This window comes from Excalfactoria chinensis, chromosome Z (genome assembly GCF_039878825.1).
Source record: "Excalfactoria chinensis isolate bCotChi1 chromosome Z, bCotChi1.hap2, whole genome shotgun sequence".
Taxonomy (NCBI): Eukaryota; Metazoa; Chordata; class Aves; order Galliformes; family Phasianidae; genus Excalfactoria; species Excalfactoria chinensis.
The window spans coordinates 10,687,041-10,712,716 of record NC_092857.1 but is presented as its reverse complement, the minus strand read 5'-3'; the positions used below and the strand labels follow the sequence as shown (position 1 = coordinate 10,712,716).

General features: G+C 42.3%; 2 protein-coding genes across 4 annotated transcripts in view; both read left to right on the top strand.

Moving 5' to 3' along the window:
• Positions 1 to 6,828, top strand: part of RANBP3L (RAN binding protein 3 like) — a 35,840-nt gene extending 29,012 nt beyond the window's left edge. For both annotated transcript variants that reach the window (XM_072359422.1, XM_072359423.1), the window contains exons 14-15: positions 483 to 663; positions 6,442 to 6,828. In XM_072359422.1, the coding sequence (XP_072215523.1) occupies positions 483 to 663; positions 6,442 to 6,485 (225 nt within the window). In that variant the 3' untranslated portion in view covers positions 6,486 to 6,828. The remainder of the gene's footprint in view (positions 1 to 482; positions 664 to 6,441) is intronic.
• A 4,698-nt stretch (positions 6,829 to 11,526) lies between these two features.
• The window catches only part of NADK2 (NAD kinase 2, mitochondrial), a 32,618-nt gene continuing 18,468 nt past the window's right edge, over positions 11,527 to 25,676 (top strand). For both annotated transcript variants that reach the window (XM_072360218.1, XM_072360217.1), the window contains exon 1: positions 11,527 to 11,962. In XM_072360218.1, the coding sequence (XP_072216319.1) occupies positions 11,666 to 11,962 (297 nt within the window). In that variant the 5' untranslated portion in view covers positions 11,527 to 11,665. The remainder of the gene's footprint in view (positions 11,963 to 25,676) is intronic.

Sequence of the window (25,676 nt, the reverse complement as noted above, 5' to 3'; positions counted from 1 at the left end):
AGTCTTCAGTACCCTTCTTGATTTAAAAAGTGCAGCAAAGTTCAGTATATTTTTAAGGTTTATAAATATAATTTATTATTTTTTGTGGTTAGGTTTTAAAAGTTTTATTTATTCTGTAAATGAAAATGCAAACGTGTATTACCATTTCAATGCCTTACTATATTATATGGAATTATATTCAGGAATTGTCTAGAGTATGAAATACTCAGTACAAACAGACATTTTTCAGGGCAGATAATTTTTAAGGGATTTCTTTTTATGTGATTATGGAATATTTTAAAGCTTCGACCATTGAAGGGAATCTGGCATCCTTCGTGTTTAAATCTATTTTCAGAAATAAATAAACTACTGTGAATCTTACATACATTATCTTGATTAAAAAAAAAAAAATGAAGTTATTTTATTACTTTAGGGAACTTTTCAGCACCTCTATAAAAATAAGGTTTCTTTGTTAATTTTGACTCTAAATTTTATTTCTGCAGGCAAGATCAAAAGATGCTGGATATCTGTATGCAGCCATACATCATCGCCTTGTGGCACTGAGAAGCTGTGCTTCAGATGCGAATCAAATAGACACAGAGTCAGAGACAGCTTTTCAGCTATTAAACTGTGACAGTGATGAAGATGATGAAAAAATAACTCAAGTGAGCAACAGTGGATCTGGTAAGCAGAATTTTTTCCCAGGAATGCTGTAATTCTTCCAAGGTTTTCTCCTTCTAAGCAAAATTAAACTTATATTCATATTGACTATAACTTTAATCAAAGTTAATGCTATAGATACTCTTAGCAAGGTAGATGAGAGTAACTCCTTGCAACTTACTGCTCTTACAGTGCTAGATTTTACTAGATAAATTGTAGATAGAATAGTTTGTTTGGAATGGATCTATGAAGATCACCGAGTCCAGCTGTGTGACCTCTTCAGGGCTAATCAGAAGTTAAAGCACATTACTGAAGGCATTATCTCAATAATTCTGAGACACTGACAGGTGTGGGGACTGCTAGGAAGTCTGTTCTTTAGGAAGCCGTTTTTCCTCATGTCCAATGCAACCTTGCCATGATGCAGCTTTGAGCTTTGTGCCATTCCCATCCTGTCATCGGTTCCCAGGAGCAGAGCCCATTACCTCTCTCTGCTCCCCGTCCTCAGGGAGCTACAATGATCAGTGAGGTTGCCTCATGCCCTCCCCTTCTCCAGACAGCACAATCTAAATGTCCCCAGCCACTCCTCATGGGATTTGTTCTCTGCCCTCGTTACCAGTTTTGTTGACCTCCTTTAGACTCTTTCAAGGACCTTAACACCCCTTTTGTATTGTGGAGCCCAGAACAGCACACAATACTCAAGGTGAGGCTATTCCAAGGAAAGAATAATTGGAAAATGACTGCTTTTTACTGGCTGTCTGTGCTGTGTTCAGGGCCTCTCACAAGGCAGTTTGCCCTCTTGGCTGCCCAGGCACGCTGCTGGCTCACGCTGAGCTGCTGTCCCCAGCACCTCTAAGTCCCTTCCTGTTGAGCTGTTCTCTAGCTATTTGTCTCCCGTCCCCACCTTTGTATTGCTTGTTCCCAGGTGCAGTACCCAGAATTTTCCTGTGTTGAACTTCGCGCTGTCAATGACTGCTCAGTGCTCAAATCTATCCAACTTTTTAAGTCAGAATAATAATGTAGGCTCTTCAAAGTAAAGAATGCAACTAAAACAGGACGTAAGGGACAAACTGACTTAATGCTGCTCCAGAAAATGAAAGACGTGCAATCTCTTCTGTCTCGGCAGAACACAAATAACATTTCTGGAGTAAATTCACTTGCTAGTGCCAAACTGCTACTATAGATACAGAAACTACCAAATGAATTGTCTTTCTCATAGGACTAAAGCAGGCAGGACTGAACTGTTGCTCCTAGAATTTGCTTCCCTCTTTAACTAAGTAACATGATGTCCTCATGTTATAAACTCTTCTTTTTAATAAGTATTCAACAGAAATAAGTCAAACACAACTAACAGCTATGAGTAACTGTTTGCTTAAGGAAAACAAGCAAGCCTTTTTTCCCTACTTGACAGATTGCAGTTTATAGCCTTGTTCCCATGATCAATTGTTACCTAAATACACTTCAGTAGCATTCGGTGCTCTAAACAAAGTTTGATGCTCTTACACAAAATCTTCTCACGTATTCCTTTATTCTGTTTATGAAATGGAAATTTTTTTGGCTTTGAAAACTCCCTATGTTGCTTCCAGCTAATCAAACATTCCCTCACTAATTCCTAAATAATCTCTATTGACTTTACAAAGATTTGGGTAACCTGAAAACTGTGGATGGAGCTTGATTTCTTTCCAGGATTACTGTGATAAGAACTCTTTGTTGTTTTAGGAGGGGAAAAAAAAAAAAAGCCAGAAAAAAGAAAGAAAAGAAAGAGGTGAAAGGGAATATAAAAGCAGTTTGGGAGCACAGATTTACTAGTTAAATATTTACTTTGATTTGCAGAGATTTGTGATACAAATATTCGAATGGCATCCAGCAAACAGATTCTGAAATACGAGTGTCAGGTGTTCATGAGTGTCAAGCCCTTTAGTTTAAGCTTCTGTCTTCTATTTGTGTTCAAACAATTCCTGTCAGCAGTTTTAACAATCCCTTTCAAATGCTTTTTTGGATGACTTCTATCACTCCCTGCTTATCTTTTCTATTATTCTCGGAGCCACAAGGTTTTAATTTTGTATAAATTTCAGTACCCAAGCCCTGCTTTATGTGCAGACATTCACATTTTACATGTGTCTATCTGTCTGTCCCTGGGACTTCCATTTCCAAAACAGTTAATTGTAGTCATAGCTTTTTAAATAAGGCGAGGTCAGATTTAAATACTAATGTAGAAGCATGTATTTGGATGCAGGAAATAATATCCTGCATATTTAAGAACATTTGATAAAGATCCTACCTTTTCATTTTCATTTAAATATGTGCATTGTCTTATTGATGTTATTTATTTCCAGGAATCCTCTCCTTTAAAATTGTGGAATAATTAAGGTTGGAAAGGATCTCTAAAATTATCTGCTCCAACCATCCACCTACTTCCAATGTTGCCCACTAAAACATGTCCCTACATATTATATCTGCCCACTCCTTAAGCATCTCAAGGGATGTTAACTCCACCACTTATCTGGGCAGCTTGTTCCAATGCCTGACCATCTCTTCTGAGAAGAAATTCTTTTTAATAGCCAATCCTTTTGCTACTAGGAGAAGCAAAACTGCTCAGTGATTGTTTCATTACAAGAAATAAGATTAAAAAATATGGCTAGATTTTATTTAATTATATTCTACCTGTTTTGTCTCAAAAAAAACAAAACCAATTGATTTTGGAAAACCAAAAATGGCAATTCTCTCTTTTCTTAATATGGGCAGTTTTCTCTGTGTTAAACTGAAGTTACATAGTTCCCTAGGTTATAATATATATTTCATGACTCTGTAAAAGACATGGAAAAAATATATCAAAGTTATTTTTTATGTAAAAGATCAAATAAAAGCGAGTAGAATTTACATGGGTGAAGTGTTTGTGAACAGGAAGATGATGCAATATGCTTGCACTGAATTTTCTTACATGCAGTTCACCACTATACTGTCCACAGAATAGTAACCCTGTGCAAGGACGCTGTAAAAGGTAGGAGAGATTTCTACTATTCAATATAGACAATCGTATTGAATTGTGTCACTTTCAAGTAAAGTTGTTATTGTCATAAGATCCATAAATAATAAGCTGATTTACCTGATGTTTTTATTACCTTGTGTTTCACTAGTTGCAAATCGGATACTTTCAGCAACAAAGTGATGTTTAAGTCTGAATGGAGAGAAACAGCAGTTCATCCAAATTCAATCAATTTTTGAGAGTGGCTGGCAATTATCTCTTTCTTAGAAGTGTTTATTTTTCCCACTGACTAAAAAGTGAGCTGAGGAGATGAGTCTGGAATAGATGGCAAACTTCTAGACTGACAAGTTAGGCAAATCTCTCCTTCCATTTATAAAACTTATCTGCTAGATACTGTCGCTACAGCTGCCTCAGATTGTCTTTGTAACATCTAGCTGAGATCAGCACAATTCTTTATTGTACATTGGAAAAACGTTCTCGCTAAATAATTTAAGACGTAAAATGATGAAAAAGATGATAGTACAATATGCAAATAATTAGAATTAGAGTGCTCCTTTTTGAGGGAAATACCACTGCCATCAATTGCATGACTCTCCTTTCTTGTTTTTCTTCTCTTGGCACTTGTAAACTTCATGTTCTTTGCTCTATGATGGATCTGCTTCTACAGATAGAATGGAGAATTTTCCTTTGCAAAGCGTACAGAATAGCTTGGTAAGGAAGAGTGGTCATCGTAGTCAAGGTGGGCCCAAACCCTGTGGATAAGGAGGAATGAGTACCCAATATATGTACTGCAATGAGTAAAATAATGCGTAAACCATTGCCATTTCCTCCTCTGCCTTGGCTTATAGATCTCAAACATCTGTTTGGGATTTTCTTGTATGCTGGCAGACCTGTGTCTGTGCAGGTTCAGTCTGTGCAGATTGTGAACAGCTGTTTTTTAAGTCCTTTGACTACAGGCTGACACAGTTTCAGCACTTGGGAGTAATGAATTCCTCTACTAATACATATAAATTCCACATATAGTTTTTGGATAGATGGTTCTGTAATTTAAGTGCTGAATCTTTTTCAAGGTGCCTTCATCTTTCCACTGGGCACAAACAAAAGAGGCTCACAAAATCAACCAGCAAGAACGTGGATCTGTTATTTAGAACCACAATACCTAAGCTTACCATTGTGAACAAAAGTCATTACTCAGACCAAGTAAATAAGATGTCTCTGAGAATATTCTTGCCTCTGATAATTTTAGGAGGTTGTACTGTGCTGTCTTAAGGCCCTTAAGGAAACTCTGTCCTTTCTTCAAAAAGATAATGTTTTGTTTACATTTATAAACACCAGAAATACTAGGTCCTTGAAGTGAGAAACTTCCATATTTCCTTGTGAAAAAAAAATAAATATAAATAGCAGTCCTTTGTAAATCCAACACGGTATCATAACACTTCAGGACTGTGAGGAACAAAGGGGACAGTTATTGCTAGGAAAAGAAATGCTTTATGTCAGTTACTAGAGTGAATTCAAAGACGCCGACACCCAGGACTAGGTAGGTCCCATACAAACCCATAGACCTAGCCTACCCATACAGAACCATAGACCTTAAGAGAAAACTAAATTGGAGGCATACTGTGTCCTGTGCAGATCCATCAAGAATTGCATGGATTTTGGAGACTAGAGAGCATGAGAGTATTTCTTATAGAAATGCTTTAGGTTTTGTTTTATTGCAGAGAAATTTTTTAGTCCACTGTACATGTATCTCCTATATTGGTCTCACTAGGACTCTGTCATCTTCTGTTGTTCATCAAGACATAAGACCTCTGTTATGAGAGTGCTGTTGCTGTTGCAGTTGTGATTTAAAGTAAAATTCTTACAAAAGATTTTTTTAAGAAACTAATGCTCAGTAATGCTGTAGGAACTCCTGCTATCTTTGTTTGACACTTCTTGTCAATTTAAATTCTTATCCAGTCACAAATCACACACAAGCACACATAAACACGCACACACAGTTGTTAGTGATTTCAATAAGCAGAGGAATTAAATCTCAACTTTTATTCTTGTTGTTGCTGGAAGTTCAGGTTTCCTTATTCTTTGCAGTGGAAATCAGTAATGCCTTGAAAAATAAAAAAGAATGAAAGAAAAAAAGAAAAGACAGCTGTCTGGTTTAAAAGCTGACATATCAGGAAAGGTTTTTGGGGGATGAAGGGAGGTGGAAGAGGAAGATTCAGATTTCATATTCTGAAATACAAGGCCTTTCAGTTCACCTGTAAAAGGTTTAAACATTTTAGTAACTGTTTAGAGGTGGCCAGGTGATTGCAGAAATTTTTCAGCAGATTCTGAGAGAGTGATGTGATGTATCTGAAATCCATATATACTTTGGCAGGTTAGTAACAACATTCTAGATTACTCACCAGAGACACCCTTGGATACCGTACTATGACCAGTGAGTTACTGTTGTAATGAAATGATGTATTTCTCACAGTTTACTGACATCTGTTATTAAGTGTTAACATCAAATTACTTAAGTCAGTGTTCCACTTAGAGGACAAGTTGTTTTGCATCCCAGAAACAGTGTTCTGTCTGGTCACCTATATCCTTAAGTGCTCATGTGCTCATCTTTATTGACATGTGGAGTCACAGGCTTCATTCACTATTCACATGCTCAAATATTTGTGAATAATCCTGCGTTATCTGGTTAGATATTTATCTAAACCAGGAACTGATTGTATCCAAACTTTAACCCACTGCTTTGGTATTATGAAATGCCAGTTTGCTTCAAAAAGTGAATACACTCAAATGTAAAGAAATGTTATTTAAAAATTCTGTTTCAGATCATTCTAGATGGACCCGCAGGCAGCCTGTAGTCTGCTCGTGACATTTACCACAGTTTACAACTGACTGCTGAGGACTCATCTTCTCAAAATGCCAGAGATGCATCAGGAGCTGGAAGAAGGAAATCAGAACAATTTTGCTTTATGACTTTTAAGCAAAGATAAATTTTATAAACAGATTACGTTCAGGGCATTGGGAAGGAACATGAGATGCAATCTGAAGGTTCCAGTCAGCCTGCTTTGCACTGAGATGAGAATAACATTATGGCTCCTGCTGTTCAAGAACTGTTAAAATAGCTTCAGATTTTAAAATTAAATACACTTAGATGCATTATTAAAGTAAGGACTTTTATAGGGAATCTATGTTTATTCATCATCTTGATGGGGAAGAAGAAAAAAAAAAAAGAACAAAAAACCAAAAAGAACACACATAACCATTAAATAATAGCACACCTGAAAATATATTTTATATATATTTTTTGTCTTTTATTTAAAAGATACATTTTGAAGACTTAAAATTGGACTTCACTGAAAAACTTATTTAAAGTTGCCCGCTAGTACTCAGCATCCTGTCAGTAAGTACACACAAGCAGAATGGTCAGTAGCAGTTCAACATGACAAAGGCCAACAGAACTCAAATGCTTTTTGTTGCTGTTCCTTTTGATATGTGTAGCAGTCACTGCAAAGGTTTGCTAAAGGGCAAAGAACTGGGTTCTGCTCTTACTTCCATGAGACTACAACATGAAGAGCTGTAAGAAGTTCTAGGGGACTTCTGAGCATTACAATCTAAAAGTGAACCTGTTTGCACTTACAAACATCTTTTTGCTTGCACAGGACAAGCACTTGCACTCTTAGCTGTCCATTTTATATATAAAAATAAATGCATGGACATTATAAGTGGGGATCTGCATAAAATTGATCTTATATTTGTGAGATTGTCTAAGATTGTTTCTGCTTTCTTATTAGCCACAGTTATCCCTAAACAGCATGAGATTAATACATTAGTCAGATATATGCAATAATCCAAACAGTGCCATCAACTCTGTAAAAGTGATTCCACAAACTAGCCCACTACCTTGCCATTCTCATGGCAAATTGGAAGGTCAGTTCTCCAAATGCCACATGTGAATTAATACTTCCCAGATCCTTCACAAGCCTATGCACAGTATAGGCACCATTAATGGGTACAAAAAGTGTGTATCTGTAGTCATTCTGCTGCAGACTTCTCTTGCCTCGTATATTGTTGGTTACAAACTATTAATTCCCAATCATTCTCAGAGCTGGGGGGGAAAAAAGTGCTCTGAAGTATCTTAAGTCTTTTTAATTTAAAAAGTTGTCAGTGTTTATCAGCCTTAAAAGCTGCATCACACCTGAAGAGTCAAGTTTCAGTTTAGTCTTCCCACCTGAACGTATGTATGAAGTTGGAAAAATTCCAGCTTCTTCCCAAATTATCAAGATTAGAGTCCAGGTGAAGCTGAACTACCATCTGGATTACACCGAATCTTACACAGCCTGCCAAAATTAGCACTTCTCTGACTTATGGATGAGGGCAAGTTTAAATGGGAATGGATTTTTGCCTTCACCATAGAGCACCTGTCTCAAATAGGGAAGCACTATAACTCTTTTTCACCCTTCAGTTTGCTGATAACAAAAATGCTCTTGCTGGAGCAGCTGTACACTGTGTCCTTCTGTGGCAGCCTCGCTCCTGAGCCCAACAGCATTTCCATTACTGACCTTCATATTTCATTGCTGTAACTCATACTCAGGAACAAAGCTCCATGTTACAAAAACTTCAGCAGTTGTAAAAAAAAACAGCAACCTTATGTATTTAGCAACAGGTCATGGGGAGAACTTTGCCCTGGAGCTCAACTGGTTATGCACTGAATGTAGAGTTTGATTTCAAAGTCTGCCCTGCTAATCAAAGCCTTCCATGAAACTGAATTTAAGCACCGGAGTGTCATCATCATTTCCCACAACTTCTAAGTTGTACTACAGCATATGCAACAGAATTTTTGCAAAGGACTTCACAGCTTTCTAATATACTTCAACAGTGAAAGCAGCAAAGCTTATGATCATTCATGAGTAAAAAAAGCCTTTTTTCTGGGCTGCCTTTTCCCAAGACTGTCATGTGCATACACACACCAGTATACACACTCAAACATACACACACTGAAAAATGAAGCCACACTTCCTACAAACTGTGGAGGAAAAGAGATGTTTGAATACTTTGAGGAGTGTGGATAGCGTGGTAACAGAAGACATAGAAATACAAATATGCGCAGATACATTTGAAGTATGAAGTTTTACTCTTGAGATCCTAATCCATTATTTATTTCATTTAGCCTCATTGCACTAAGTTTTGTTGTTTCTCGAGACTGAAGGTATGCTGGTTTGTAATACATTAACTTGGTCTTGAAGATGTAACATTTGTCATTTTATGACAGCAGGAGCAACTATTTCTATGGCCAAACAATAAACAATTTTCTTACAGCTTTTATTTCCGTTTGCTGTACTGTGTGTGAAAGTTAGCACTTCCTGCTGTTCTTTCCGCAGTATTTCTAGCCTGTTTTCCTAAGGAACAACAACAAAAAAAGGTTGAAGTGATCATGTACCTCATCCATCTATCTGTCAGAACCACTCTGAGCCAAACAGCAAATTTGGAAGCATTTCCTGAGAGGTATGAGATCTGTTTTTCATGAAAACTGGCATTTGTTGGATGACATAAATCAGACAAAGGTACGCTTTGAAGAAACAGCTTCTCGGCAAGCCTGGTAATTTCTGTGAGGTTGGTTGTTGCATCCCGGGCTCTGAGCAGGGAGAGAAGAGAATAAAAACATGGAAGGATGGAACCACGGCTTGAAAAGTGGCATAGGGACATTTCATATGGCACAAAGCCATAGTAAGTTAAACATCACTAATTTTGCTGTTCATGGAGTAACTTGTTCTGTGCTTTTTCAGATGAACAGCATTTTAAATCTATTTATTTAATAAGAACATACAAAATGTCTGACAAATTTCAGCTAATAATTCATAAGTATAGAGAATGCAGAGCTTGAAATTCATAGGAAATAGTAGAGGAACAATTATCAAAAGAAGGGAAAATTAACAGTTCCTAATAAAAGGATACAGCTGCAGATACCTGCCATAAAGATTATGACTTTCCACAAACATTTACTTGGACAGGACAGCCTAAATGACTTATTCCACACTCTTCATTGGAATATATATATATATGGATATGAAATATATATATATGGATATCTCTCTCTCTATATATATATATCCATAACGTCAAATCTCTTTGTATTTTCTTTTCCTTAATTTCATCACTATTTTTTTTTTTAATATCATCATTTTTAGTGACCTCTGAATTGCTGCCGACAAACTTAGAGTTTCGTAAGATTTCTATCGAATGAACAAATGAATGAATGATTTAATGAATGAATGAATACAGGAAAAAAACCTTTAGCATATCTGATATTGTTTTTAATGTTACTGAGTCTGCACAAAAGAGAAAAGGAGGGAAGGAGCATCCTCTTTTTTTTCTCTACATGGATTTTATAAGACCTAATACTAGACAATGCTGCCATGGGCTGGTTGTCCCCACCAGCTCAGGCTGCCCACGGTCCCATCCAACCCAGCCTCAAGCACGTCTATGGATGGGCAGCAGCACCAGCACTTCACTGCCCTCTGAGTGAATCTAACCTGAACTTCCCCCTTGTCCCACCACTAGCTGCCCGTGTAGAAGATCAGTCTCTCCTTTTTAAAAACAGCATTTGTTGAATGTTTTGCAAGCAGGTCCATCTACATGGTGACTTTGCACAAAGTGGTTTATGTGCTATGGAAAATTTAAACCTTTTTTTTTTTTTTCTGTGACTCTGCCTAGGACTTCCTCTTGCAAGTCATGGATGAATCACTTGATTCTCTGTGCCTCAGCTCTTCTTCCAGAAAATTTAGTTCATAAGCCATCTTGAATTTACATTTTACAAAGCACATTCTGATCTTGTATGCCTATGGTGTTTGCTGTGGGCCTCAATCCAAAAGGCCATATCATGACAACAGGATGGCCTCAGAGTAGAACAGTGCTCTGCATTCAAGACTGACATAGCGGCTGAAGCTGATTTGTTTTGCATACAATGATCAAAACAGTTCAGTGTAAATAGGTGCTGTGAGAGGCACTGAACCCTGGAAGAGCAGTTACATGTGCTACAGACATCTCGCAGGACAGGGACACAACTTTTCAAATCCTCTGTTTTCCATTTGTCCTCCATTACCTCGTATTATCTACTGTTTTGTACAGCCCCCAAATTAATGGTTACACAGAATGAGGCATTATCGGGTGATTAGTTATGTTTAATTGCCCTCCCGATAATCCGGTTTGTGGCGGTGTCCTTCAAGGCTGAGCTAATCAGCAGACAGAGGATCCTCCTCCAGTCAGTGCAGGCTTGGTTTCGTACAGCTGCAGGACGGCGGGGAGCAGCCGAATGCCTTCAGCCGTTCTCCTCAGGGTACGCGGTGTTTCGCGCTCCTCAGCACAGCGCTGTAACAGCGGCTGTCAGCAGGTCCTCCTCTCCTGACAGGCAGCGTTTGCCACGAAGCGAGCCGGCATCACTCGCCAAGGTCCGCCCGGGACGCCCAAACCCTGGCTAAGGACCGAGCGCCCGTGACCTACAAGAGGGAGCTGCCAGCTTTATTTTACTTTATTCTACTTCATTTTGCTCCGTAAGCACAACCAAAGGGGTGTGTGGCAGGCCGCCCTGGTGACACCACACTCCCGCACGCCCCCCGGGGCCGCCAGGTTCGCGCACCCCGCACCGCAGCCTACGTGCCCGGCGCGGCGCCCCGCCCACCGCACACAGGGAGGCAGGAGCCGTGGCGGTGTTCCGAGCGCATGCGCAGCCCGCGCCCCGGGGCTCGGCTGGGGAACCGCTCGGCGGACGCTCGCCCCCACCCCCGCGTTGATCGGCAGAGCGCATGCGCACGGTGCGCGTAGGCCCAGCCCGGGAGAGCCGCCCGGCGCTCCCGCCCCGCCCCGCGTGTCCTGATTGGCGGAGGTCGTGGCTGCGCGCGCGCGGCGGAGGGGGGGCGTGTCGGGGCGGCCGCGCCATGTGTGCCGCTCTCCGCACGGCCGCGGAGGCCGCCTCAGAAAGGGGGCGGGTGGCGCCGGGCAGCGCCGTGCCCTCACGCCTCCCGTGCTGAGGAGAAGAGAGCGGCGAGCCGGACCATGTCCGCACCGCGCCGCTACCTCTGCGTCGCCGGCCGGGCGGCGGGAGTCGCCTCAGCCCCGACGGGACTGCCGCTGCTCGGCGGAGCCCGCCGACGGCTCCTCGCCTCCCGCGGGCTGAGCGCGACCGGGGCCGGGCCGTGGTGGCCGCGGCGGCGGAGCTGCGGGGGACCGGGGGCGGCTGGCGGCGGATTCCGGCCGGCGCGGGTGGCGGTGGTGGTGAAAACGACGCGCTACGAGTTCGAGCAGCAGCGGTACCGCTACGCGGGGCTGTGCGAGGAGGACCTGAAGCAGCTGGTGAGCGGGGCCGGGCAGCCGGGAGCCGGTGCTGGGCCGGGAGAGCGGCGCGGCCTCGGGCCGGGGCTGTTACCAGAGGCCGGGGGTGCCCGAGTTTGCGCCGGGCTGTTCGAGCTCAGCGAACCCCGCTCTTGTTTTCCCCTGTAGCGCGCGGTGAGAAGGCGGTATGTGCAGAAGTGCACGCTGAGGGACGCGCTGTGTTGCGAAAACCAACACCTAGAGAGGACTTGGTTGCGTTTTCTCCCACCCCTTTAGCTCTGCTTCACTTCCTCGTTTCATCTTTCGTTTGCTAACAGCTCCATCCGAACGGTCAGATCTCCCGTGCACATCTGTCTGACCTGCTGCTGCTTTCAGAGATGCCTTTTTGTTTGATCTATAAGGCGATCCGTGCAAAGACAGGTGGTTGTTGGGAAGGCACGCCAAGGGCAGCGGGTGTCCCCGGAGCCGCCGTTGTGCCCGCCGTCCTGCCGCACCGCCCACCCCATGGCCCGCACCTGCCCACTGTCTCCGTCGTCGCTCCGAAGTGATACTTTGGATTTGGAGCTTCGGATGGGTTGAAACTTGCAGAGGGGTTTCATTCCTCTATGAGAGGCCCATGATGTGTTTGTGTTGCCTTCAGAAGTACGGTGTCTGAAGAAAGAGAGCTCTTGGCATTTTTCAACGTCTTCCTTTTTAACCTTTTCCCGGGGTACTTCAGGCAGCCATCCATCTCCTGTGGAATTCCTGTCTGTGCATATTGTGTGTTGCGTAAATCTCTTTACGTGATCAAACTTCACATGGTGCCACGTGGAGCCACCTGCTTGCATTCATACTGTCACTGTGTGTAGGTCAGTGCTGCTGAGTGACTCCCTGTCCCGCCACAACTGCAGAGAAGCAGCATCTCACCCAGCTCGCCTTGGGACTGCTCCTCTGTGTTCACTTAAGTTTCTCTTGAGAAAACTGTATTGCTGCGAAGTATAGCTCTGTGCTCAGTGAGTATCAGCTCAGTTCCTCCGTGTGCAGCTGAACCCAGAAGAAACAAAACTGCTTGTTTCACCTTTCCTTAACTCCTTGTGTGCAGGCTAGACCAGAACAGGGGATCGATGAGGAATGTAATGGCCCTGAGCTCTCAGCTGCAGCTCTTCCAAGAACAAATGTTTTGCAGGATCAGAAGCCTGTGTCAGCTGGAGATCCCTTAAAGAAAAGTAACCCTGTATGCACAGTGCTTGATTGCAGTAGTTGCAGAAAAATCTTAAGTGTATTTTTGGAGAAAATCTCAGGAATTCTGAATCCTCCAGGTTGGGAGTAGTGCCTTTTCTTTAAATTTAGCTTCCCCCACAGAATACTTCCATGTGAGAAATTGCAGCAAAAAAACTATCTCCACGTAGCCAAAGTCTAACTTGCCTAAATACGTGGCAACCAGTATTAATTCAGGCTTTCTGCAAAAATGCCTCTATTTACTGTCTGCTGGGAATCAGGTCTTGGGTTCTTTTCCTTGATCTCTGGGCTAGAAGCAGTCTTACTGAATGCATTAGATGAGGATTCAGGAGATTCTTACCAGCTCTCATATGTATCGGCAAAATGATTTTCCTGCTATGGACAGCCTTTTTTTGTTCTGAGTTGGTCATGCTGCTCCCTCATCTCTGCTTCTAGTGTAGGCTGCAGAAGCTGGTCCCAGGGCTGCTGGTCTTTGAGAAGCTGAAGCCAGGCATATGGATGGGTTGTCCCACCGGGGGTACCTGGGGTTGGGGTTTGATTCATCCTCAAGGCCGTGCCCTAATGCAGATGTGAGTGATGCAGAGCTCAGTTGGGTGGGGGGGTGAGACAGGGAGCAAAGTGGATGTCTGGGCTGGTCTGAAAGCCTGTGGGTGATGAAGTGATGGCAAAAAACATGGAAGTGTGTAGGAAACAGTTGTTATGGGCCTAAGCACTTGTGCCTGATCATTACAACAAGAAAGCAGGCCCAAGTTTAGGTATTGCTTTTGGTGTGCTTTTGCATGAAGACAGAAAAACAGTAAGTCACCAATGAAGAAGTGACACTGTACGTGCCTTTGGGCTTCAAATTAAACAAATTACACAAGCAGTGAAATTGTTCTGTATTCACAGAGACTCTAAATCACTGATGTATTCCAGTGTATTTGAAAAAATACAGTCAGTGTGCATCATATACATGATATGCTATATAGATTATAACATATGCCAGATTGCATGCTACCTTGGTATAGAAGCTGGTTTGCCAACACTTCTAGTAGGAAATGCAGGCACCTGGCAGCTGTGGCCCTTTTTTGGGTACACCAAGTGAGTTTTACTACACAGACACTGTTAAAGGTTGCGAAGTCAAAGCAGCAAGTTCAGAATTCCTGAACTCTTTCTCACTGCAAACAGGGAGAGGTGAAGAAATAGTCCAGGCAGCAGAAAAGTAGAACAGATGGGGGAGACATGTGGAGAGAGTAAACACTGAAAGTATTTAGGAGATCTCTGAAAGATTAAATCTTTCATTGCGTCTCTGCGTGTACGTCACACATGCTTTTCCCAAGAGGCTGTGTTCCTATATCCTGCAGCAGATGCTCTGCACACTCAAAAATGAGTCTGTTGAGAGCTCTGCCTGTTCACATCTGACTTTTGTTATTCGCATTCTATTTCTGAACTGCTGACTTGTCTGTTACTGCTGGAAGGTGTTTAGGGGAGATCAACAAAATTAGCTGCCCAAACACACATCAGATGCAGTTTAACTACTTTTGAAAACATCCAGTGAAAAGTTATGGTTGTGTTTGTCTTGACTGGAGGAAGGTGATTTAATGTGGACCACAGCTGATAGGCTGCTTTGACTATTTTAGGTGTCTGTCTTTGGAGTGGGGTAAGGAAAGAACTGAAACTTTGGACCACTGAAGCAAGTTGGCTGAGATGGTCATCTCAAAAATGCGTTCATTTAGGTATCTTGAAAATGGCGGATGGGTAGAGAAGGAGTGTTCAGGTATTGCTGCCTCTGAAGGAGGCATGATATGAGCTCAGTGTTCATATGGGGTGCCAAAATAATGCTAGCAGGGATGGTCCAGAGTGGAGCTCCCCCCAGCAGTGGGAAAGCCTCGACTGTGCTTGTGAGTTCTTGTGCACCAAAAAGAAAATGATAGAAGTGGGGAGGAGTTGGGTGCATCCCTCTGGGTTAGATGTTACTAATCTGTGCATTAAAGTTTCTGTGCTTCCTAGAAGATCATCTCTTAAGGAGCAGAAAGGGAAAAGTAATGTGCAAACTAACGAGTTTAACAAAATTCTCGTGTTTAAACAGAATCTCAGTCTTTTAAAAAGACATAAAGCCTCCCCCCTTTTCACTTTGAAACTTGAGCCATGCTAAAAAGCTGTGAACTTTAGTGTATATGTCAGCCCACATGTTCTGTGGATCCAGATATGTGATGTGTGAAGGTAGGATCTTTTAATGAAGACTTAATTAACAACTGAGGTGGTGCTGAGAAGCTTTTCTTTATTTGGATGAATTCAGACTAGCCATCTCTGGTTGCTTGTTCTGTAATGTGAACTGTTCCAGCAGATTATCTTCTAGGGAGAGCACAAGGACTGTTTGAAAACTGGCAGAACCATAGCATACTGCCTCACCTTGAAAAGAAAAGAATGAATACTGTGTACTGAATTTGAAGAATAGTGGAGTCAAGAGATGGATTACAGTGTGCCGAAATTATATAAACCTAGGATGCTTTTCTCACAAAAAGTTTGAGCTGCTCTGCTGGAAGCACTGTTGTGGGTGTAACTGTGGTTCAAATCATAGTCACAGTGTTGTTTTGCTTACCTTTACTTTTCGGACTTGGTGTGTTTGTCTCAGTGTTCAGTAAGTTTAGTTGCTGCTTTATAGAATAAAATGCCTTCTAGGTTGTAATTTTGTCATGTGAGGAGTCTGGAAAATAACTGAAACAAATGACTGGAATGTAATTTCTTCCTCCATAGAGTTCATTTTTCCAGCACCTCATTCAAGTATACTTAGTTTTATGTATAGCAAATAGGCATGAATGCACAGCATTTTGGTGTGTTTAAATTAAATGTCAGCTATCTTGTAATCTAGTACTTAATACAGACAAAAAAGGCTTTTTTTTGGGAGGGGGTGGGGTGGAGGGGGAGGCCTTTAAGTAGCTGTGATTTATATCATTGTTATGTTATTGTCTGCTTGGATTGCCTGCATTGTGCTGGATTTTTGGAAACTTTTAACTGCAGAAAGAAATTCCTGGTTTGTTTATAGTTAACACAACAGCTTGTTCTGGATTAGCCCTCAGATTGAAAACCATTATGTGGATTCCTCAGTTGTGGTTAAGGTAACAGTACTTTAGTGTGGTAAATGAAGAACTAGTAAACAGTTTGTGGTATTTTTTAGTTTTGTTCATCTGCAGATAAAATTCTCGTCCCCCAAAGCAGCATTTCTTTAAAGCTTTTGGAAAGTGATGTTGCATGTTTTACTTAACAGGTGAAGAAATAGTCATCTGCTACAGAAGTAATGGAATACAAAATGCTTCATCATTGTCATTCTATGGCAGTTAGAAAGGCAGCATTTGAAAGGCTGCTGTCCCCATATAACAAAAGTGAGGGGTCTAAACTGCTGGGAGAGAAGGTTTGGGAGGTATAAGCAAAATGCTTCCGTGATAAAGCAGCCCATTAGGGTGCTGCAGCATGGGAAATGCCATACAGAACTAACAGAAACACAGCGTGCATAAAGGCCACACGCTGAGAACAGTTTGTGTAGTTACTTGTGTCCCAGACTGGGACAAGAAGGAAGGAACTGGGCTTAATGCCTGCGGCCTGCAACTCAGCAGTACTTTGAAATGAAAAACTCAATTCATGTTTAAAGTTTTGTAGGGAACTTAAACCTTGAGCCCAGGTCTTTCTCATTCTCAGCAGGGCTTTGTTTTGGGCAGGTCTGTGTTTCTTTGCTGTTTCAGCTAAGGGAAATGGTCATTACTAAAGTCATCCTTTAAGCAGACATTGAGTTTGTGAATTACACTTTTTAAATGAAGTCGTCTAAAGTCAATGTGTTGTTAAGTTCATCCAGGACCTGTATCTCAGTCAAACGGTTGGGTTTGCTTCAGAGAGGGCTTTGCAGCTCTCATTAGGTGGGGCTACCTGGGCTGAGTGACCCCAGATGGGTTCATGCTCTCATGTTGCAGGCATAATTCTGCTGAAGCCTGTCATATTGTTAGCAAAAGCTTCAGCCACAGACTAATAAACAAAGCATCTGTTCAGTTAGCCTTGTCTTCTTTGACAAAGATGTAAATTGGATTCACTTTTTCCCAAATTTGATGATGACACAATCTTCTTTTCCTCTAACAAAACCATAGAGGGGCAGCTTGGATGCATTTTGGTATTTGTAGTGCAAAAGCAAGTAGGAGAACATGCTTCAGCTTTAGGGAGTTTGAAAAGTCTAAGAGGCCTGGTGAATCCTGCAAGGGCAGGGTCGTGGGTATAAATACAGCAGCTGAACTTGTGAGTAAATACTGTTTGTTGCCTGGATAATTGGTCTTCAGCTAACAGAAGCTGAAGGTGGGCATGGTGTGATACTGTGATGGCTGTTGTCGTCCTCAGATCCAGACACTTGCTGTATGAAAGCACAGAGCTGAAGCCCCTCAGTCTTATTTTGTTCAGTCTTATTTTTATCTTTGTCTTTTTCTCATCATTGTCTAAAGTCCAGAAAACGAGCCATCCTTCATTCCCTCCTTATTTGTATGCCTATTATTTTTATAGTAGATAATAGGAAAGCTTAATATGTGGTTGAACTTTTAAATTCAGGTGAGGAGAAATGGATAAGCTCCATGACTACCTGACTGCTGAGGAAAGTGGATTTGTTTTTAACACCGCAAATTAATTTGTCTTGTAGTTAAGACAAGAGCATAGGAAGACGATTTGGTTGCAGTTTTAGGTTGCCAGTCTCAGACTTTGGTCTTTAAGCAGATTTTGAGTCAGTGTTCCATACTGGCCAAGGAAACTAAGAAGTGTGTGTACTGCCTGAAGTGTGCTACGTTCAGAACTATTTCTAGGCTTGGAAAAAGAAGGAACAATTTTCCATAGTGTCATCAAAATAAATGGTTGTTTCTTTTAAAAGCGTGAGTGCTATCTGCCTGCACTTGGGAGATGATGTTAATCTAGAGAGAATTTCTGAGGATACAAGGCTTTTAATAATGCTGTGCTTTGCTTAGAAATAGTCACTAGTCTTTATCTATAATGGTTATAACACCATTATCTTCAAGCTGAAATTAAAGCTTCTGTGTTCAGTTGTTGCATTCTAAATCTGTTTGGTGATTCTTTCTATGGAACTTGGGTAGGAAACCAGTAATCCGTTCTTTTGCTTCTTGTGTGTGAAGCGGGAAGATTGTTGTGGGAACCTGAGTAATTGTTTCTAGTTTGACTCCTAAGGTGTCTTAAAACAAGCTGTGGTCTGCTAAGGCGTTGCCTCCATCCTGCTGCAGAGGCAACTTAAGACTTTGTCAGTGTTGCAAATTCGGAATGAGTCTTAGAATATGAATAGATACATTACGTGCATCTGGAAAGCTATTAGGATAAAATGTAGAAGGTGATCAATTCATAGCTTTGCTCAGGACAACATTCATATTTACTGTTCTACAATCCTAATGCTTAGGTTAGGAAATATCATTAAAACTTAAGCTACAGCTTTTCTTTTTCCCATTCCCTAACACAAGGATTGTAATTCCCATACAGACAGCAGCAGGAGTTCTGAGGTATGTGTGGACAGCAGCAGGAATCCTGGTGCTGCCAGTGTGGCACTTGGCCTGTCAGTGCAGCACTGTCTCATGGGGTCTGTGGGGCTCTGGAACAGCGGCTGCACAGCTCAGGTCCCATGGGGTCAAGCTGAAGGCTGGAGAAGGAAGGCAGCCTCCTGCAAATGTCTCATGTCTAAAAGGCTATTAAAGGTGCATTATGAAAAATCAGCCTTTCTTTGAAAGTGGTCAGGTAGGAGGTTGTGTTGTGGTGTTACACTGTCAGACAGCTCAGCACCACAGGGCCACTTGTTTACTGTCTGCAGGGAGGATGTAAAAGAGGATCAGGAAGATAAAAGTGCTTGAATTCCTGGTTGAGATGAAGACAGTTCACCAGGTAAAGCAGAAGCCTTGCACACAGAAGCAAGGCACAATGAGAATTCGCTGGCTGCTTCCCATCAGCAATCAGGTGCTCAGCCACTGCCAGGACAGCAGGGCTCTGCACACATAGTTTGGATGGGGCCCTGGGCAACCTGATCTAGTAAACGTGGAAGTTTGGTGGCCCTGCCAGGCAGGGAGGTTGGAACTTCATGGTCCTTGAGGTCCCTTCCAAACCAGGTCATTCTGTGATTCTGTGACAGTGGTGTGTCAGGAAGACAAATGCCATCGCTCCAGTACCTGACCTTCCTTCTTCTCACTGGCAGGGGAGTGTGAGAAGCTGAAACCTTCATGGCACTGTGTAAGCACCACTCACCAACAGCTAACATATCAAGGTGTGATCAACTGTATACTTATCTGAAATCTGATACAGTGCACCATATGTCTACAAAGAAAACTTTAGGTAGAGTAGCTCTCATGTTTGTACTCATGTATACATCTATATGTTTACAATTTTACATGCCTTTGAGGTCAGATTAGCTACCTGTAGTTGTTTCTTCCTTTTCTTTTTCTTTTTTTCTTTTTTCTTTTCTTTTTTTTTTTTTTTTTTAAACTTCTGATGCAGTCACCCTTCGCTGATTGTCCTTATGCCATGATGCTGGATTTCCTGTATGTACTTCCCTTACAGAAATAAATAACTTTTTCCAGTTCTGGTAGCCTTAGCAAGTAGGGCTTGGCAAATGTTTTATTTCCCATGTTACAGTCTGTGACTTCTATTCATCAGTATTTTAGTACTTTCAGTTTCCTTTGCTGTCACTGTTCTTTTGTGCTAACTACTGGAATAAATATTTACCTGCAGTGCAGGGCTCCAGGCTTTCAAGTTTCTACGCCTTTAACTGAAATTCCAGGTATGCAGCAGTCTGCAGATCCTGAGCTCTGTAGGACCAGCATTTTATTCTCCACTTGTCTATAGAGTCAGTTTTCAAATTGGCAGTTTCTGAAAGTACTTCACTTTCTAAGTTTAAATGCTTTGTGGTTTACACCGTACTCCTTTTACTGCACCAGTAGGTTTCTTTATATTGTTTTAATTTTTTTTTTATTTTTCTGGTGCTAGTACTGACAAGTTTTGCAGGATTATGAACTGTGCCCCTGTGACACTTTTACTTTCAGTTTCTTGGGTCAAACATTTGTTTATTCCATGCAAGGAAGTTATTTTTTCATGAAAAGGTTGGTGGTAAAATGCAATAAAAGTGTTTCTTGTAACTTGTGTTTTTGTTTTTTGTTGTTTTTTTTTTTTTTTTTTAGTTAAGCCTAAAGAAATCTCCATGTACCAAGTTACTTACGTAGATGTTATCAGATGTTTGGTATTACTCTCTGTTTTTCTTCAGACAGTCTTGAGACCTAGATCAAAATGGCCATCTGTAGAGCTTGAAATATGTAATGAACTCTGCACTGGTCCATCATACTGGTTTTCTTCTCATATTTTGGCTAAGACGGCATGATGCCCTGAAATCCTAAAGTTAGAATTGCAGTTGTCACTACCTCATCTTTTATGCACTCAGCTCTCTGAACATCTGGCAATGTAAACAGAGAAGATCAGTGCATGCTTTTCTCCCCTTAAAGTCAGGTGAGTGTTCATGTGCATTGCATGCTCCCTTCAGCCATCTTTTTGCCTTGCTTACAAGGTGGTTATAGAGACAAGTCCTCTTCAAATGCTCTTTTTTAAAGATGTTGAATTCAGTTTGCTCTTAGTTTTTGGATGTAGTTGCAAGGTTAAGCTGTTCTAGGGGAGTTTTTGAGGGAGACAGTGAATTCCCTTCATCCATTATCCTATTCTGTACAAGCTGGGAGGCTGTTGTGCTCACTGTTGGATGCTGGAAGCAGACCAGCCTGCCAAAGCCTTTTTTTTCTGAAAGGAGAACTGTGACAACTGTAAACCAGGGCTTCATCTGAAGGGTGGAACTTGCCAGCTGTCATCACACAGAATGGCAGGACTAGGACTTGAGAGCTGGAAGAGTCAGCTGGTAAGGTCCATCATGGGCCTGTCAGAGCAGCAGGCCTGAAAGTTAAGTCTGCAGAATGAGCTCGTCAGGTCATCCAGCCATTGCCAGGCTTTCCAGGGATATGACGGCATGTGCACTGACTGGGGTGTCTGATCTTTGCCTCCAGCTTTTTAAAAGTAAAAACAAGATAGTGGTCTCAGTCTGTTAGTGCTTTGGTACTGAAGAGCTCTTTTAAGAAGTCATGTTAGTAATCCCTTTGTGGCATTCACATCCTGGGTACGAGGCAGGGCAAGAGGCAGTGGGTACAAATGCAACCACAGGAGTGGAACCATTCCGTGATTCTATGAGCTCCCTACTAGGGCTGTGGATGCTTTTCAGGTTATTTGAAGTAGTTACTTGAAAAGCTGCTAAAACAAGTGTTCATGTTTGATGCACTTTGCTATGGGTAGATTGAGGCAGGCTTTTTCAGGAGGAATGAAGCTACAGATCACAGAATCACACAGAATCACAGAATTATAGGGGTTGGAAGGGACCTCTAGAGATCATCGAGTCCAACCCCCCTGCCAAAGCAGGCTCCCTACACCACGTCGCACAGGTAGGCGTCCAGGCGGGTCTTGAATATCTCCAGAGAAGGAGACTCCACCACCTCCCTGGGCAGCCTGTTCCAGTGCTCCGTCACCCTCACCGTCAAGAAGTTCTTGCGCACATTCGTGCGGAACTTCCTATGCTGGAGTTTCAGCCCGTTGCCCCTAGTCCTGTCCCCACGCACTACTGAAAAGAGACCAGCCTCGCCACTATAGCTCCCACACCCCAGGTATTTATAAACCTGGATCAAGTCCCCTCTCAGCCTTCTTTTCTCAAGGCTAAACAGACCCAGTTCCCTAAGTCTCTCCTCGTAGGGGAGATGCTCCAGGCCCTTCACCATCTTTGTGGCCCTCCGCTGGACTCTTTCCAAGAGATCCCTGTCTTTTTTGTACTGGGGAGCCCAGAACTGGACACAGTATTCCAGATGAGGCCTCACCAGGGCAGAGAAGAGGGGGAGGATCACCTCCCTTGACCTGCTGGCTACGCTCTTTTTAATGCACCCCAGAATGCCATTGGCCTTTTTGGCTACAATGATAGGCTACAAGGATAAGCAGACATCAGACTTAAGTACAGGATGATCACCTCTCTGCTCCCGCTGGCCACACAGTTCATGTTGATTGTTTTCAAAGAACTAAGATTAGCACAAATCAGGGAGTCCTTTGCCTTATGTAAAAACATCAATGTATGTATCTATCTATCCTGTACCCATGCATGTGTATGCATTCAAAGCCATATCAGACGATTTAAAAGCATGAAGTTTTGGAACCAGTAAAGTTAACAGTGGGTCACAATTTACATCATATATTTCTCTTTCAGATTAACTGCAAGCTCTTCCTATTTAATAAACTTTTTTCAACTTGAATTGAAAAAGGCAGAGGATCCCTGAGGCTTAATGACACACAGTGCTGAGTACAGGGGGATAATCACTTCTCTGCTCCTGCTGGCCACACAATTTCTAATGCAGGCCAGAGTGCCATTGGCCACCTGGGCACACTGTTGGCTCATGTTCAGCTGAGCACTGACCAACACCTCCAGGTCACTTTCCTCTTCACAGTCATCCAGCCACTCAGCCCCAAGCCTATAGCGCTGCATGGGGTTATTGTGGACAAAGTGCAGGACCTGGCACTTGGCCTTGTTGAACTTCATCCCATTCACCTCAGCCCAGTGATCTAGCCTTTCCAGATCCCTCTGAAGGGTCTCCCTACCCTCATGCAGATCAATACCACCTCCCAACTTGGTGTCATCTACCAACTTACTGAGTTACTTAATCCCCTCATCTAGGTTATAAGTGAAGATATTAAACAAGATGTGCCCTAGTACCGACCCCTGGGGTACACCACTTGTAATGGATTGCCAGATGGATTTAACTCCATTAACCACTACCTGCTAGGCATGGCCCTCTAGCCAGTTCCTTACCCAAAGAAGGGTATACTTGTCCAGGCCACAGGCAGCCAGTTTTCCTGGGAGAATACTGTGAGAGACCGCCTATGTGGACTATGTCAACAGCCTTTCCCGTGTCTACCAGCCTGGTCACCCAATTGTAGAAGGAGATGAGGTTGGTCAAGTACAACTTGCCTTTCACAAACCCGTGCTGGTTGGGCCTGATCCCCTGGATGCTACGCGCATGCTGTTTGATCTCACCCGAGATGATTTGCTCCAGAACTTTCCTGGTACTGAGGTCAGGGTGACAGGCCTGTAGTTCCCTGGATCCTCCTTACGGCCCTTCTTGTAGATACGAGTCACATCGGCAAGCCTCCAATCCTTCAGGACCTCTCCAGATAACCAGGAGCACTGGTAGATGGTGGAGAGCAGCTTGGCAATAACCCCCGCCGGCTCCCTTAGCACCCAAGGATGGAGCCCATCCAGTCCCATGGATTTGTGATAGTCCAGATGGAGGAGGAGCTCTCTAACGGTCTCCACCTGAATCCCCAGGGGTGTATTCTGTGTACCATCCCAGACTTCCAGAGTGTAATGTTTATTTGCTTTGGTTTTCATTTTGGTTGTAAAGCAAGGTCAGTTAGTGCTTCAAAAAGTATGACTGAACATCCAGATCTTAGCAAATTAGACCTGTGGTGCTCAGGGTTCTGAGTACCAGATATATATATATTTTTCTTTTCTCCTTTCCACTCTGGATAGATTCTGTAAGTTTGAAAACTAGGCCAGCAGTGAGCAGTGCTGTATTTGGCTGCAGCATGGGGATATTTTTCCCTGACCACAGCTGCACCACTTTGCTCCTCAGAGCAGCACCATGAGTACTTGTGCAGAAGGCCTATTGGAATGTATAGGCTGGAGAGGAGACCCAAGGCAATTTATGGGACTTAAAACCCTGCACCCCAGCAAAGTGGTGCTAACAAGCAAAATGATCTGGAAGATCAGTGAAGGTGTTTAGGTTTATCTTTGCTCATGACCAATCACAGCCGGCAGCTGCCTACACTGTTTGCCTGTAGTGCTGTTGATGGCATCCAGGCAAAGCCTAAGAGCCCTTTCTATTGGAGAAGGTTTCCTGACCCAGCTGTAAAACCAGCGAGGATTTCATTTCTAGTAGGTATCAATCACTGATTCTAAACCCACTAGGCAGCATGAACGTGCAATTCCAGAACTGCCAGTTCCATTCTTTTCTATAATTTCTAGAGCACTTATCTTTGTGTGTGGCTCACGGTTGGATTTCTTGATGTCAATTTTTATCAGACAAATAAAGATTGCATTTGTTGGGTATTGAACTGCAGGTAACTGTGATTGTCTTGTCTTGCCAGTCCTTTCTGCTTTGCTGTGGAGTTCTGTGGTGTGGGAATCTGTATGAAAATGGGATTAGATTCAGCTGTCTGGCACTGCTTGTTCTTGGAAGGCAGTGCAGCCTTGTATAAAAGCGCAGGATTGAATAGCTGGAAATGCCTTTTCAAAGTTTCTGGCACAGACAAATTTCTCTACGCAAACTTGAGGAGGATTTTTTTTTCTGCTCTGCTGACTGTAAAAGGGAAATGATGACGGCATCATCCTAGAATACTTCAGGTTAGATGGAAGCTTAGGAGGTGATCTAGTGTAGCCTGCTGCTCCAAGCAGGATCTCTTTCATTAGCAGTGTATTTGCTAACTCCTTTCACTTAATAGCATCTTTTTTGTTTAGTAGAAAACTTCCAAATTCGGCATAATCTGCATATAGACATGTACTTGGCATACCAGCACCAAATGAACAGCCTAAATAATGAGATGGAAAATACAGAGGGATGTAGTGACTGAATTACTTGAACGGTAGCTTGTTGCAAAAAAAAAATAAAAATAAAAATCAGATAATGAGCCATATATCTTACCTGCCTGCTGATCCAGGTCTTACCCATGTGAGCTTCTAAATGTTCACACAGTCTAAAGTGTGCCCTGAGATTAAGTATTTAAATTACTTTGGTTCCAAGAAGGATGGTGCTAGAATGCATCTGCTGAACACAGTTTCACTTGTTACTGATATGGTTTTGAAAAATTTGGACTATGAACCAAGGGCCAATATTGAAGGCAGCAGGTGGCTTTACCTAAAGTTTTGTTTTGTTTTTGATGCAAGGGAAAGGCTACCTTTGTTACCACTTGGAAGTCTTCCATTTTAGCTCAAATACAATTTGAAGGTTAATGCTTTAAGTCTTTCAAAGATACCTGTTTTAATTAAGCTTTTCCTTGTTGCTTTTTCTTTTTTCGTATTGCTTTTTCTGTTGTCCTCTTTCTGATTAACATGAAGTTTAGGTAAATAGCTAATTACTTGAGTGCTTTCATCACATGTTGGAGGAGGATGTTACTAAAACTGTTTTATGTAGATTCACACAGAGTCTAAATCACTTGAATTCAGGGAAGTGTCTGCAGTGGCATAGAGGTCTGTGTACCATATTCATTTGCATGATTGCGTGCAGCCCTGGAGATTGATTGCTGTGACAATGTAATTGCTTTAATGTGGTGAATGTAAGCCGATGCTGTATACCGAGATGTAACTAAAGAGACACTTATAAAAGCATGTGTATTTATAATGAGATAAAATAGGTTTTATATAGCTTCTGTTTATATTAATCACTACACTAAATGCTCT